At 37.1% G+C, this 15998-nt stretch overlaps 2 protein-coding genes across 5 annotated transcripts; both read left to right on the top strand.

Moving 5' to 3' along the window:
* Window positions 1-1642: 1642 nt before the first annotated feature.
* On the top strand, window positions 1643-4538 carry LOC143183807 (uncharacterized). 2 transcript variants are annotated; one of them, XM_076385537.1, is made up of 6 exons: window positions 1643-2477; window positions 2999-3146; window positions 3224-3409; window positions 3651-3714; window positions 3793-4023; window positions 4134-4538. In XM_076385537.1, the coding sequence occupies exons 1-3, from the start codon at window positions 1938-1940 to the stop codon at window positions 3406-3408; spliced, it is 873 nt and encodes a 290-aa protein (XP_076241652.1). In that variant the 5' UTR covers window positions 1643-1937; the 3' UTR covers window position 3409; window positions 3651-3714; window positions 3793-4023; window positions 4134-4538. The 2 variants fall into 2 exon arrangements, with proteins under 2 accessions (XP_076241652.1, XP_076241653.1); XM_076385538.1 differs by having other exon boundaries at window positions 1938-2477; window positions 2999-3116.
* A 774-nt stretch (window positions 4539-5312) lies between these two features.
* Window positions 5313-15092, top strand: Pan2 (PAN2-PAN3 deadenylation complex catalytic subunit PAN2). Of its 3 annotated transcripts, none has more exons than XM_076384866.1 (20): window positions 5313-5736; window positions 6243-6430; window positions 6509-6678; window positions 6767-6887; window positions 6969-7165; window positions 7247-7460; window positions 7538-7821; window positions 7933-8029; window positions 9684-9917; window positions 9993-10238; window positions 10320-10539; window positions 11238-11417; window positions 11502-11668; window positions 11738-11906; window positions 11980-12505; window positions 12589-12806; window positions 12891-13020; window positions 13110-13331; window positions 13419-13680; window positions 13760-15092. In XM_076384866.1, the coding sequence occupies exons 1-20, from the start codon at window positions 5655-5657 to the stop codon at window positions 13772-13774; spliced, it is 3942 nt and encodes a 1313-aa protein (XP_076240981.1). In that variant the 5' UTR covers window positions 5313-5654; the 3' UTR covers window positions 13775-15092. The 3 variants fall into 3 exon arrangements, with proteins under 3 accessions (XP_076240981.1, XP_076240980.1, XP_076240982.1); XM_076384865.1 differs by having other exon boundaries at window positions 10320-10566; XM_076384867.1 differs by lacking the exon at window positions 11238-11417 and having other exon boundaries at window positions 10320-10566.
* Window positions 15093-15998: the final 906 nt, after the last annotated feature.

Here is a 15998-nt window from a genome sequence, read left to right as displayed (position 1 = left end):
GTGTAGCAGAGCAAGATATACGCGCGCTGGCTGGGCTACCGGTCGGTCGGGTCGGGTCGCTGTTCTCCTGTGCTTCATCTCTCTCTTTTGCTCTGTTTTTCTGCGCCTCCTTTCGCCCTCCTCTTTTCACCTTCCTCCAGTATCCCGCTCACTCGCCCTTTCCACCTTCCTCTTTCTCTCTTTCTCCCTCTCGTGGAGCGCGCGCGACGCTGCTCACTTCAGAGAGTTGTTGTTCGACTGTTTTATTACTTTTATAAATGCCGCCGCCGCCGATGCTACCACCACCGCCACCACTACTGTCGTTCCGCCGGGCATTTCCTTTGTTGGGACACCACGGCCCATTGTTGCTCCGCAGAAAGATGCGAATTTTAATTCGATATTGTCTAATATTATTTATGTATGCACACGATAGAGAACCTGGCCATTTCAAAGCGTTCCCGAGCACCCTTGCCACGGTACCGCTTCCTTCCTTTCCACGCGAAACCGAGGGCACCATGAATCGACTCTTCTGCCGCGAACTGCGCCAAACCTCGGTCCCTGCTACCAATGCGGTTGTGTCTTCTTTGTTTCGCTTTCAAGCTTCTTCTTTAGAAGTGGTTCGGTGCTGAGTCGGTTTAGGGGCTCCGAATTCATGTGACGACTTGTACTTTTGTATTTATGTATATTTATGGTTGTGAGGCAGGAGAGCATCAATTTTGTTTCGCAAAGAGTCTTATTTGGGTCTCCTTTTTTAAAAGAAAAGATCCTTTGGTTCAGCTTCTTCTTCTTATATCTTATCTTCGAACCACAAATATGTGGCAAGTACTTGCACAAACTTGTTTAAAAATGCTTGGATTTCCAGATCCAGTAAACTATGTTTTTTCAAAGAATAATCTTGATGTTCGAACCAACATTGCACCCAGCTGAGAATTCTTAAAATGCACCACCGTTATATGTATATGCTGGTGTTACGGATCATTAGCCAACCAACTGCAATTTTTAATAGGCCAGCTTTGCAAGGACGCGGCTTACAACTGAAAGGCTGTAATAGTTTTAATTACAAGTTCTCTGAGTTGTAACAGCGCAGAGAATTTCAGAACTAACTCTGGAACTTAGTTACTTCTTGGAATACGATAGAAAATTCTCACTTGTGCGTTTCGTACGAGGAATCTTGAAAATCTTAAATAGTAGTGAAGATTCTACATCCTTTGTGAACAAATGTATAAAGAGCTGTATATTACAAAACGTACTATTACAAAGAGCTATAATTCCTAAACTTAAACTTTCGTCTATTTTCTTAACTCTCATTACAGAACTAAAAGCAACACTCCTAATTTAAAAAAGACCTAAAGTCTTGAAATACCGCACACATTAACATCACAATACACTCCAACTTTCCAGAACTAACTCCGCTCCATTGTTCATTCATAACGCAAGCCCGCAGCAAGGTTTATCACGCACCAAGAGTGCCCTATCGATTACACATTAACGCAGCAACAAGGTTAGGCACGAGCTTCCGTAGGCGTTGATTGTTTTACGGGCAGCTCAATTTAAACGGCATCTAATTACCGCCAAGTGTAGCTTCCTCGGCAGAGGAGGCACCCGATGAGACTTGCGCGTACGTGGCTGCCCTACCTGGAAATCAATATCAGCACGACGTCCAGGTTCACTTCGAACTGCAGTCACAACAGAATGCGCAACAGTTGCGTCTATACGAAAGATAGGGAGACATAGATCACAGTTGGTCCCATTGTTCAATTGATAGCGGTTGGAAGGTTCCCTGGTGTCCACCCTGAAGAACGGCCATGTGAGCCGAGGCCAGAATCCATCGGGACAACCGCGAGCGCGTTCCAGCCGAACGAGCCAACATGAACGCGAAAACTCTGGAACCCGAGTGCTGCGCCGTGCAGATACAACCTGCATTCAGTTTGTGAACTAACTCAATTACAAACTTCAACATGTCCGAGAAACGCATCTCGCTGGGTATCAACGTCAGCATCTTCATCACATTGACGATCTTTGGAGTGCTGCTGTCGCTGCCTCTACGGCTGCTGCTGAACACCACCTACCATAGTCGAAATCAGACCAAGAGTGAGAATACCACATTGGAGACGATGGAGAACGCAACCGTGACGGAGATAGAGATCCCCATAGATTATCGGAAGCTGAGGCGCTGCCCGAGATTGGAGTACGAGGCCCGAATCAAGTCTGTCTTCGTCAGTTATTACGATCGCAATTGCACCTACACGCGAGTCTATCCGAAGATCGACTTAGGTGAAGGTGAAGAGAGCAACGAAATGGACGATGATAGTGTGGATAGACAGAACGCCTCGAAGGAGAATGGTGGTGAGAAGTTGACAGAGAATACGGAGGAAAGTGGGAAAGATCGTCGAATGAAATCCGTTCCAGTTGCAGGACATATTCTCGTGACGATGCTTCTGATTTCAGCGATCGCTGCTGTCGTTGAAGTGTTGCGAATACGTTTCGCTAGAGACAAGGTATTACAGCGGCGACCCCACTAGTTTCTTAACTTAGCGTTGATCCAGATCGAGGGATAATATGATTTTCACGAGTTCCATAGTTTTGTGGTTGCAAATCCAATCAGTGTAGATTCACGGTAGCCACGTTTCGGAGAGGGATATGCGGAGATCGCACGACACTAGACGTGAGAAAACTAGCCAGTCTCAGAGATCCTATTTGTAGAGTATTCGTATCGGTGGAGAGCACGAATGAAAGTGATACCGGTAGAATGTTCTGTCGTAGTAGAATACCATTGTTTGTATAGTGTAATAGTGTATAGGGTAATATTTTCGGTTAGGGGTTGTTATATTTTTGTAAGAAACGATGTATAACGATGCTTTACACTGATTGATTTCACGTCCGCCAGTAATGAAACGATTTTTAATTCTATGTCCTCGATAAGAATAAAATAAATGATAAAAATAAAGCACCCACACATACACACACAAACAACAACACGAGTATACGAACATGTGCATATTTTTAAAAAACGCCTAAGGAGTCGTCTAAGGCAGGTAATGCCAGTTCAAGAAAAGCATCCACGGTCGAACTTCCCGTTCAGAGACGCTTTATACCGAGGCAACCGATGTTGAGTCACAGATCGTTTGAAATGCAAGGCATGCATCGATCTACTTTACGCCTATTAGGTAGCATATAATTAGACCAGCCCCGATAAGGTCGTGTTAAAGGCACCCTCTGTTAAATCGTTCCATTCGAACCGTAGGTGCCAGACCACCACCGCTTATTCGCCGATCATCATTCCCAACGCAACCGTCTAAGCAAATTGGCTCGTTAAGTGGTACTCCGAATAATCGGATGTCACGACGACAGTCAGCCGAGTCCGACGAAGAAATCGGGGTTCTTATGAACGCTCTTCATCATCGCACACGCCTGATTCGACGACATTAAGGTAACGCGATGAAATTTTATATTGACACTAGAATTGCCGAAGTACTTAGCTAAAATATGGCATAAGAATATTTATTACTTATGCTATTTTTAATTGAGATATTTCAACTTCCTTTAGGATGTATTTCTCATGTCTCCAAGACTATTTACATATCACAATTAGTGTTTAACATTATTATTCCACAAAGTTATATTCATAAAATATTCCACAATTCTAATGATAACTTTTGCGTTTATTCCAGACCAGTCAATATTTGAAATGTAATTCGCGTTAACACTAAAAGGGTACGCGTCTCAGACTAAATGGTATGGTTGAGAAAATATGTTCAGTAAATATTTGCAAACATATTGGTAAAATAATGCACGTATGGAATTCTTTGCTAGGTCTTATTCATCGCGCAACGATCGTATCTAATTTTATTGAAAAAGTACTCACCACTCTGGAAACCCCGCATCCAAAAGGACTTCCACCGAGAACGCTCTCTTTCACTTTGTATTTTACAACTTCGATAATTCTTTACTAGTAACTTCGCAACAACATTGAAGCTTCTCCGCTGCGAACCTGTGCAATAAATATTTTATTATTATTCACGATAATTTTACTTTGCTCATAAGGTAAGGTTATACATTCTTTTTATTTTTTACATTGTATAGGTCCCATATTTTGGAACGTCCCATATAATTTTAGTAACTTAAGAAACATACCTATATTGTCTTTTTTTTAGGTGATGCATCTGTATGAAACATCTTTGTCGAAGTGTAAGATTCGTTCGAGATGAAAAAAGGAATGAGAAAAGCTGCACATCCTTGCTTGTCGTATCCTTCCGTGTATGATAACTCTAATACAGCGCACAGATGAACGTGAAAGTACTGAAAGATGAATGTATTTTCGAAAGAAGTACGATTTAGAACCTATTTTCGTAAAATCACAATATCTCTAACAATGTACACTTTAACACTTCTGTGATTTCCATCGTTTCTCACGTAATACGTAAAACATTAACTTTAACTTATAAAAAATATATATACATATACGTATCGATGTTCAAGAAATAAATTCTATTCTGTAACTATAACACTTGTTAATCTGTATTAAAATACTTTAAACTATTAAAGTTCCTCCACGTAAATTAAAACAGTCTATCTTTCAAACTTTCCAATGAATCGAACATGGCGACCGGAAATCGTATAGCCAGTGACGTCACTTTGCTTTAACAATATTCAACATATCAGAGAATACTAAAGATAAGCTTTTCTAAAGCTAATACTTATATGCTCTCATCTTCATTTTAATTAAATCGTGTTATTTTTATAAGGAATGCACTTAATCATCATCAAATATTACTATTAATTTTCGAACTGCTGCGCGCAGGTATTGCAAAGGTTAAGGCATTATAAAATATAAGATCACAGAATTTTTACAACTTCGAACGAATAATTCAAAGGTTAAAAGCTACTAATCCAACTTCAGTACCTCAGTTAGACACATATAAAATATGTTCCAAAAATTCTGAATAGAAATAACTTGAAATATCAATTCATTCAATGGCTATTTTAAAACTACATTCTGTCGATTATCGTTCGAAATTCCGACTTAGCTTCCATACAAGAAATTACAGAATCTATGCATAAAACTATCGCTCCCGTATCGAAATAACGTAGAATAATAAAAATACTCAAGTTTTATACCTTTCTTCCATAATTTCACCGCGTTTTTCCTAATTCCACCGCAATTTCCGAGGAATCGTAAATCCACGTTCCCGCCATCGTTCCATGTCGAGGCCCAGGGAGAAACCAGCACCGCCGCGCCATCTAGTTACATTTGCGTCCCTGCCATTGGCAGAAATGCTCGACGCGGCAAGAAGCAGATGTCGCCACTTTCAAGGCCGTCGTACAACCTCACACGGGGGGAAACGCGTAGAAAAGTGGAATCATGAATTAAAGGTGTATCGATGAACGGGCCAGCTCGCGAATTGCGATAAAGCAGCGCGAGAAGTGTTATGCTGTTCGTGATCTCGATCGTGGAAATTGCGCAGCAGTGTGGAAACCGTGAATATCCGTGTGGAAGTGTTTCGCTTGTTGCACAGTTGCCTAGGCGACTAAAGTGCGTGCGTGCGTGCGTGTGCGTGTCCCACGAAAGTGTGCTATGAGAAGAGAACGATTGTCTGGACGGCGATTCCACGGCTATATTCGTACCAGCCGCTAATCGATGCTTCAAAAACAATCGGCCTGAAGACCGGAGTATTATGGACTACCCGGTTTTGGGCCACTACGACCCCTCCGTAGAGGCCACAGATGAGAGTGGCGGGGACGAGCAAGAGCTGCTTTGTGAGTACTTTTCGCTTTTGGCTCGATGCTTTTTCGTTTCTATACAGCCGGCGACAAATTCTGGTCACATCGATGGAATCTATTCGACGGGAGGTTCAACGATCCAGAAAGGCGCGAAACCTCTCCGCTCTTGTAACACTCGTTCTCCGCATCACGGTGCGCGATCTGGTGTTCTGTTAGTAGAGCTCAGCTTCGTGTTTGAATCGGAGATCTCTGTTTCATGTGTATCTTGTTTCTTATAGAGAAATTTGAGAGATTAGTCTTATATTTTGATAAAAAAGAGTAAAAGTTTTTAAGTTTATGAGAAACGTTTAAATTGGATATCTCTGTTCTATGTGTATTTTGTTTTTTTAGTAAAATTTGAGTGATTCATTTTTTCACTCAGAACCATGATCTCTAATTTGGAATTTTGAGGTAAAAGAGTTCATAGTGAAGAATAATGAAGGAAGAAAATTTTGAGCCAAAATCGGAGAGCTCATAATGGATTGTTACGTCTGTTATTACAGGGGAAGAAACAAGTTACGTCTTAACCACTGAAGAATATGTACCTGCAACGGAACAGTTTGGAGAAGATTTTGCTGGAGCAGAGTTTCAGGAAACTCGTACTCTGCTCGCAGATGGGGGGGATAGATTTGGAGTTTCGACTGTTACTTTTGATACTGTTGAGGAACTTATGTGGATGGGGAATCAAGGGGTATAGTAATTAATATTGCAATTAACTGGTTATGCAACCTGGTGGAATTAAATATTTATCAGAAACAATGTCTTATAGGGACATGTAACATCTTATTATGGGGCTGGTTTACAAAAATACACTTCTTTTCAAGTACATGCTACACAGGAAGTTCGACACATTCACCCATTAGATGAAGGGATTTTAATTTTATCACAGAGTTCATTGAGATGCCAATTGAGGAGAGGCATTCCAATATTTACACATACGTATGTTGACTTTGGTTTATAAATATTATATAAATAGAACATTATACGTTATAAGTAGAAAATTAAACAATAATAAATCATATTATAGGTCATCGAATATGGTGGATATGCAATGTATGCTCCAAATTTCACCAACAAGACTTCTTATGGGGGGGCACCAGGAAAAAATAATTGATTTTAATCTTACTAGGGGAAAAGAGACTGGAGTAGTGAGTTTCTATACATGTCTATATAAAATAATATCCTCTTACATGCATGTGTAAGCATTCCCTTTTTTTTTGAACTTACAGGTAAATGTAGGAGAAAGTGGTTGTGCAATTTTAAGGCAGCATAGTAGACTCATATGTGCTGGTAATCCTGCAGGGAGAATTGATCTTAGGGATCCTAATACATTATCAGTAGAACATACTTTTGACACCCACAGCGGTTCTCTGAGTGATTTCGATGTTCAAGGCAACTATCTTGTTACTTGTGGGTTTAGCAACAGGTTTGTAAAGGCGAAACTATTCAAAATTGTTATAGCTATGCTTTAAATGACATTATTAATTAATTGTGATTGTGGATTTAGTCGTCAAGGTCTCTCAGTAGATCGGTTTTTAATGGCCTATGATTTGAGACAAATGAGAGCTTTAAGTCCTGTTACGACTCTGGTGTATCCTTTCTTATTGAAGTTCCTACCCAGTTATTCCAGCCGCTTAGCTGTTGTGTCGCCACTGGGACAAATGCAACTTCTTGATACTATTTATGCTAATGTACAGCCACCTTTGACTTGTTTATATCAGGTAAATGATATATGCAAAATTTGCTATGGAAAAAAGTTCTCAGTTGTGCAGTATGCAAATAATTTTTTTATTGATAGGTTGCCACTGGTGGTGCAATGATATTATCATTTGATGTATCCTCGACATCTCAGTGTCTTTGTTTTGGAGACTCAGCGGGTTCCATACATCTTATGTCCACAAATACAGCAGAACCTCAGTTTAATACATTCTCTAGACCAACAGAATTTGCTGATCCAGTCGAAACAATTCAATCAATACCATTTGATGATGATATTACACCACTAAGCACAATACCTATTGTTTATACTGGGCATCCATTATTGAGTGATTGGCCAGAAGAATATCTCAAAAAAGTTTATAGGTAGGTAGTAAATACCAATTGATGAGTTGTAGTTAATTGGATATGTTTGAGCAAATTGAAAGAGAATGACAACAAAGGAATTTAAATACATATTATGATTTATTTTCTCAGGAAAACCCCGCCAATCGATCCAGAAATTCTACGCACAATGAAAATGCAAGGAACAATAGGTTATGCCCCAAATCCTCAGGCTTTTCGCAGAAATCAAGTGAGGAAACAATATTCTCCCACACTTCTACAATATGCTTCTCCAACTCTCCTAAAACTCTCCTAAAATCCGAATATCCTTCATTTTCATAGTACATGTGTCTCCAACAATTCCCCATTATAATTGTGTAAAATGAGTTATGCTGTTCTGGATGTTTAAACTTCTTGTTGTTAGTTACATCACGAATGAAGTAACAGAACAACGAATTATCACTGCTAAAAATTGTGAAGTCTGAGACTTCTTATCTTTAAATGTTAAGAGTTTAATTTGTTCCAAAGGAACTTTGTTTTGCTTATTCAATGAGAAATGTGCAGTTGTAAATGACTACAATTGCACATTTCATGTTTATTGGCACACACAGTGTGCTATTAATTGAACCAGTTGTGCAGCAATAATAATTATATTCAGCATTTAAGAGATATACTCTACTAGTGGTTTCATAATAACTTTGATGGAATAATTGTAGCATTAAATTGATACAATGAAACCAAGTACTGTACTAATCACAATAATTATATCAGAGTCAAGCTCAGTGTGATCAAAGCTTTTAATTTTGTAGAGGAACCAAAATGATATAATGTGATTAAGACTGATAACGTTTCGTGATAAATATTATAGTCCGTAACAGTGTTAAGAAGACGTAATATATTTTCATAAACTAGTTCACAGTATTTTAATGATTTTCTCTATACAGAATCTATGAGAGTAAATAAGACATTGAAGGTGTGAACTGATACAGTGTTAAAGCTTTACTTTTTTAAATTTAGTTTGTATGTTCTTCAGTTAGAATATTATTTCTAGGAACAAAAATTAAAATCTATAAAAAGAACATTCAATTGATCTCAGATGAAAACAATTTTTTTTTTCTTTTTTTTTATTAAGTCTTTATCTATATAAATATCTACAATGTGCCAATTCAGATAAAAATGATATGTATTGCAAAAATGTATATGCAATTGTATTACTTAATTTACAATGTATTTATGTTAATTGTTTAAATACATGTGTAGATCTGAAACAAGCGTTAAAGTTGAGTTTTAGTCTCGAGTTTATTGAAATTCTTTTGAATTTGGGATTTTTAAATTTTGAAACAGTTAAAATCTCAAATTTAAAAATTTGAAAAAGATAAATATGAATAATTATTTCTTTAAAAGTGCATATTCAAAAAGTACTAGAATGGAAGTAAAGCATTATGATTTTTAATTATCCGAAAATGCGAAAGTTAAAAAACTCCAGATCGATGTTTCAAAATTTCGAAGCTCTGTACCTTATGGAACCAGCGTGAAAATTACTACTGCCTTTAATCCCGCGTATTAAAGCACCGTGTGTGTTGTAATTGATGCATTTCATTTATTCCCGTTCAATGATTTGTGCTCAATAATTGATAGTCTTAATATGCTTAATAATCTGTAGAATATATATATTTCTGAAAGAATGTATAATTGAAGTTGTACTTAAATGAAATAAAGGTTGTAAGACATACACGTAAGCCTAACTTATTGGCTCGGTCCCACGCGTGTTCAATAGGTATTATTTATTTTTTCACGGTTCAAATTACGTTTAAATGGCGCACCGAATTACACAACGATTACTATTAAAAAAGAAGCAAAATATCCGACGGGTTGAAGAAAAATAAATAATACCTCTTTTGCAGATACCTTACAATTTGGAAAAACGACGTGGCGTAGTTGCAAAACTTTTCGCGGGAGACTCACGGTCAAAAACAGATGACGGCACCTTTGTAGCCATACCTAAGCGTTACCGTAAAATTGAGGTGAAATACTCACGTCTCGGTTATGATGAGTTCGATTTCGATCAGTACAATCGCACCAGCTTCTGCGGCCTGGAGGCTACACTCCCCAACAGTTATTGTAATGCTATGTTACAGGTAGAAGAAATGCTAAATGCTTTCCCGCCTGAAATAAAGTTCTTCACGAAATTTACATGCTGTCTCGTTTTTCAGCTACTGTATTACTGTGAGCCTGTGAGGATAGCTCTACTCTCTCACTCGTGCCAAAGAGAATTTTGCCTATCTTGCGAACTAGGGTTCTTGTTTCACATGCTGGACACTTCACGAGGACTCCCTTGCCAAGCTGCTAACTTCCTCCGAGCTTTCAGGACCGTCCCAGAAGCGGCAGCTCTGGGACTTATATTGAGTGATCTGCACCCGGAAGCAAAAAGAAAAACGAACTTAATTAGGCTCATTCAGGTACGATTATAAATGTAGTGTAATGAAGTTCTTTTATTAAATAATCATATGATCATCAACCACTTTAAAATTGATTTGTAGAGTTGGAATAGGTTCATTCTGCATCAAATACATTATGAAATACTGGAAACAAGGAAAAGACAACAGGAGGAAGAGGAAGCAGCGCGTCTTAAATCAGGTCCCAAATGCCCACCCTTTGTTTATAATGAGCAAGACTTTCCTGCCATTTTACAGGACATTGGTTCTCGGTACAGGAGTCACGACGAAGAGAGGAAGAAAAGGAGGAAGCAAGAGGAGGATGGTAAATATATGTGGATCACATCGAAAGGTAAACACAATTCATGTGTAACCTTTACATTGGGCACTTTTTGTGTTTATTTTTCATTTTGTATCCGATGTATATCGCACGTATACTGCAATTATGTTAACATATCCAAAGAATACCGAAGGCAGCTTAGCGTAATTCTTTTTTGTTGTATTTTTTCAAGCATTAATGTAGTTTCTGAATAACAACAAGCCTATATTTGTTGTATTCTGAGGATATTGTCCCTATACAATTTTTTATTCCTGATTATATTGCGTTTGTAAATGAAGCTTTTCTATTGCTTACCCTAGCGCATTTTTAAGTATTTCATTGAATTTTTTTTTTATAGGGAAGAAGACATTGCTTTCCATGAATGCATGGCCTATCTCTTAAAATAAATGTCAGCAATGCTATAAAATTGAGAAAAATTAATGAACTCGTTAGTTTGTGATATTCTATCACATTAGTTTTCTCATTAGTTTTAGATAAATTTATCGTTTTGTAGCATAGATCTCAAACATTTTACAATGCATTGCTGATATAAATACAATTCCCTTGAAATATATTTACCAAGATACTGGTAGATAAATCTTCACAAGAGTATTATTTTTTACATACTTTTATTATGAGCTTCTATCTAAGTGTAATCGAAGTAAATTTAATCTAATTCGAAATGGCTTATTTATTACAAACAGATAAGAACAGTAAAAAATGTATTGAAGAAAATGAGGTACGAGATGAAGAAACAGAGATCAGTCGACTTTTTGGATCCGAGCAAATGCACATACATCGCTGTCTCAGATGTGAACAAGAAGCTACGAAACATTCCATTATGCTGTTATGCAACTTAGTTTATCCGGAATTAACACACCCTTGTAGGCCATTTTTCAAGCTTTCCATTCTACTACTTATTAATAATCTTCCTTATCTTCTAAACAAGTACTTTTTACCTTTTATAGCAGAAGAAGTTCCGTTTACAAGTGTTCTTGCTCGCAGTTTAAGACCCAAGAAAATTACACCTGCATGGTGTGATAGTTGTCAGAAATTCACATCCACTCTCCAGTCTCGGCAATTGACTACACTACCTCAAATATTGGCTTTAAACTGTGGTTTAGATACACAACAGGTACATGAAATACATTCTATTGCATTAACTATCAAGTCCTTTAATTACTTAACATGGTTACGATTTCAGGATAAAACCTTTTGGCAAACTCAGATGGATATTGTCGTTCAGAAAGTACTAAGTGGAAAAGAAAGTAGTCCGTCTTCAAGTCCCGTCCCAGTTACCATAAAGCCCTGTCGATATGGTAACAACTGCACTCGAATTGGTTGTAGATTCAGACACATTGGCAGAGATCCAGGTACTCTCATTAATCTTATACATTTTTTAATCACAATTAGACATAACACCAACTTAATTATTCTGTTTGTTAGAAAACGCGTTGACATCACCTGTAACACCACCTACAACCACTACATCTGCCCCAACACCCCCTAGTCATTTATATTATTCCCATTCATGGATTCCACACAACATTGAAATTTCTCTTGATAGTAACGGTGAACTATTCGTCGAAAAACTGAATTCCCCAAAAAATGATTCTACCGAAAGTACTAAGTCTGTAACAGAAAAAGCCATAGTAGAAAATGGACAAGGTGATGGTAAAGCTCAAGCTCAAGACCCCGAAACTGCAAACGCGAATACCGAAGAAACAGAAACAGAAAATCATGTTACCGTGGATGCGGATAATGGAAATGGCGAAAGCGCCAACGCGACTGAGAAAAGTTTAAATAAAGTAAGCAAAGTGCAGTATAGCCTTAGTGCTGTTGTTTGTTACATTGATGATAAAAACAACGAAGATAGAAGGAATATCGTCGCGCTACTGCGGGTTGGACCAAATTATCATGAAAGATCAGCTGGGAGCGCGGTGTCACAGTGGTACATTTTTAATGACTTTTGGTACGTGACATGAAAGAAGTTCACTTATTTCAAAATGAATGATACTTAATTCAAAGTTTACTAATAAATACGCAAACTTGTAGCATATCAGCTGTAACGCCAGAGGAAGCAGTATGGTTCAATCTCGATTGGAAGATTCCCTGCGTCCTGCATTACACGGCTGTACCAGCACCTGAACCTACCCCATTTGTCAGTCCTCTAACATACGACGTATTCGGTGAAGACAAATGTGTTGCTCGTAGCGGAGGAACACGAGGCATCACGTTTACTCCACTAACATCAGACGAAATGCCGAAAAAAGGTTTGCAAAAAAAAACTGCGTTCTAAGAAAATATTCTTTAGATGAATGAGATACCGATGATTATAAATGAAATAATTATTACAGGGGAACTGGTAGGGATCGATGCAGAGTTTGTTACTCTGAATCAAGAAGAAGCTGAACTTCGGAGCGATGGAAAAATGTCTACTATAAAACCAAGTCATATGTCTGTGGCCCGCATCACTTGTATACGGGGGTGTGTAAAATTATTATTTATTCTTTAAGGATTTATTAACTATTCTGTTCTTGAAAACTATTTTTTCTGATTGTGAAACTCACAAATAGGCAAGGTCCTTTGGAAGGCACTCCCTTCATCGATGACTACATCAGCACTCAAGAACAAGTGGTTGATTACCTAACCAAATTCAGTGGTATTCAACCTGGAGATTTGGATGCTAATTTCAGCAGTAAACATTTAACTACACTTAAGTCAACATACCAGAAATTGCGGTTCTTGGTTGACAATGGAATAATGTTTGTTGGACACGGTCTAAAAAATGATTTTAGGCAAGTATTCAAACAAGAATGAATGATCAAATTGGAATAATAGGAATTGGATAATGGAGTAATTAATTTTCACGTCGAATATTACAGGGTAATAAATTTAGTTGTACCCCCGGAGCAAATTGTAGATACAGTATTGCTGTTCCATTTACCTCATCATCGTATGGTATCACTGCGTTTTCTAACGTGGCACTTCCTGGGCAAAAAAATTCAATCTGAAACGCACGATTCGACCGAGGATGCACGCGCTGCTCTCGAATTATATCGCAAGTACAAAGAATTAGAAAGTTCTGGAAAATTAGCCGATTCGTTAAAAGAGCTTTACAACATTGGCAATCAATTACAGTGGAAAGTAAGGGAAACACATTTTTAATAGTATGATTACTAGTCGTCTTTAGAATCTTATTAATTATATTTTCGCCTGCTTTCAGGTTCCGGACAGCTGATACGAGGATGACCCTCACGAAGAAGTACATGATTTAGTCACATCAGGTAACGATAATGCAGCTTAGATGATACTTCAAAGCACAGTGTGAATAATTTTAGAATGTGCTTTGAAAGACGTCATCTGATTTGTCGATGTTTCCAGTTTCCAATTTACGACAGAATCATACACTTCTTGATTTCGAAGTCCGTTTTCTCATAAGTAGAAATTAAGAAAAAGGGATAAGTGTGGCGATGATGTCGCAAAGATTAAGATTACGGGTACAATTACATTGTCATTCATTTAATATTTCTTTGTTTTTTTTTTTTTTTTGTGATACCTATTAGATCGTTCATGTCCGTCTTGCAGACTATACACATAATCGTTATGTGTAAATTATAAATCTTAGTTGATCTCCGTCTAATCAATCATGTAAGCTAGCTAAGGAAGCTAAGAAAAAAGTGAAATTCTTGGTGATTGTAATTTTAGAAAGATTACAACGTGCAAGACACGTTAATTCGTACATGTTTTGTACATATTGTCCAATAGCACATTAGCGTTTTGGAGAGCAGTATCAATCCCACACTGCCCGACCATACATGGATATTTATTTTAATTTCTTGATGTATCCCACTCGGAGAAAAACGTAATCCATCCTGTTCGGTAATTACATATATCATTGTATATGTATATAATTAGTCTATTCTAGCAATATTTCTGGATACGAGATCTGTATGAAGGAAACGTTTCACAATTTCCTTTTATACGTATCTTTTCTAGTATATTAACTTTTGTACCGTTTTACCTAACCATAACTGATGAGGAGAGGAAAAAAATCACGTTTTTATAACATTTACTTCGCTCTGGTAGATAATTTCAGTTCTTTTACGAGTACGCAGGCTATTTTAATTGATTAACAAACGTTAAAGAATCAGAAGTTTTCTAAATGGTCCTTTTCTACAAAGCTCTCGAAACGCAAAAATATTAACAAGATAGTAGTATATTTTACAAAATGATTGTACTCATAGATTATTTTTATATACATTTTATCAATGACAAAAAGAGAGAAAGAGTGAGAGTGAGAGTGAGAGAAAGAGAGAAACAAAAATATTGTCAAAATCTATTAATCGAATCAAGATTATTGAAGTGTCTATTTTTTTATATCTGAAAAGATTTCTTATAATTTGTGCGCGATGTAATTTACATGTTAATTCCAATGGAAACGTGATCCGTACAGTTGATGTGAAGAAATCAGTAGCACTCCACGTAACAGTAATCATGCATTTGTTTTATGTCTACATCATTGTGATTTTTCAATAAATGATTGTATGGAAAGTTAATCAGGTACTTACTTTTTATTGGTCCTAGTATGTGCGGCAACTCTATTTTCTTAACAGCTTAGATCTTGCTGATAAGTTTCTTAATCTATGAGGAACTTGGCCTTATAAATAAAACCTGAAATTTAGTATTAATAATATTATTTATACATATATTTTTTTTTAATATTACATCTTAAGTCTGTATGTACAAGTCAGTTCTAACTTCTCGATTTTCCAGGAATTTCTTTGCTCTCTACATAATGGTTATTGCATTAGCTATTTCTCCTTTATAATAATTTTAGTAATACAATTAATAATTTACAAGATTGTACACACATACATCCGAGGCAAGCCCCGGTTCATGTTACGGCGCTCTATCATACGTTACGTGTATATAGTAAAAATTTAATAAATAATCGAAGGTTCCCGTTCTCGAGTCCACTAGCGTATTAAAAAAAGAAGAAATATTGATTGCCGACATCGGCAACGAATGAGATCTATCGACGTTAAATCGTTAAGTCAAGACATTCGGACCGATTGTAAACGCTCACGATGATAAACGTTCACTCCATCAGCAAGAGTTGCAAATAAAATGCATAACATGTTCTACGTACGGAGTACCACGAAATTCCAGGATTTTCCTTCATAAAAATTATCTACTTTTTAATTGGATTATATACTTTCTATTTTTCTTGTAATGGACAAAGTGACTATTCAATGTAAATGCAAAGAAAAATCTCGAAATTTCGTCGCTGCACTTATATACGCGGACAATACTATTCTATATTTACAACACAGAATTAAATATTTAAGCAAAATACTTTGAACTATCTTGAAATTATTCAACAATAATTGCACCTCTCCTTCATTTCATTTATACAACGTTCAAGACGTTTATATGAATTCCTTATTCAATACTTATTATGC

Source organism: Calliopsis andreniformis, chromosome 9 (genome assembly GCF_051401765.1).
Source record: "Calliopsis andreniformis isolate RMS-2024a chromosome 9, iyCalAndr_principal, whole genome shotgun sequence".
NCBI lineage: Eukaryota > Metazoa > Arthropoda > Insecta > Hymenoptera > Andrenidae > Calliopsis > Calliopsis andreniformis.
Note: the sequence above shows the minus strand (reverse complement) of the source record. Positions and strands in the feature narration are given on the sequence as shown.

Coding starts and splice junctions, on each gene's coding strand:
- LOC143183807 (XM_076385537.1), top strand. CDS start 1,938: ATGTCCGAGAAACGCATCTCGCTGGGTATCAACGTCAGCATCTTCATC. Junction 2,478..2,998: donor TACGTTTCGCTAGAGACAAG/GTATTACAGCGG, acceptor AAAACGCCTAAG/GAGTCGTCTAAGGCAGGTAA. Junction 3,147..3,223: donor ATCTACTTTACGCCTATTAG/GTAGCATATAAT, acceptor TTCGAACCGTAG/GTGCCAGACCACCACCGCTT.
- Pan2 (XM_076384865.1), top strand. CDS start 5,655: ATGGACTACCCGGTTTTGGGCCACTACGACCCCTCCGTAGAGGCCACA. Junction 5,737..6,242: donor GGACGAGCAAGAGCTGCTTT/GTGAGTACTTTT, acceptor CTGTTATTACAG/GGGAAGAAACAAGTTACGTC. Junction 11,907..11,979: donor ACACATTGGCAGAGATCCAG/GTACTCTCATTA, acceptor TCTGTTTGTTAG/AAAACGCGTTGACATCACCT.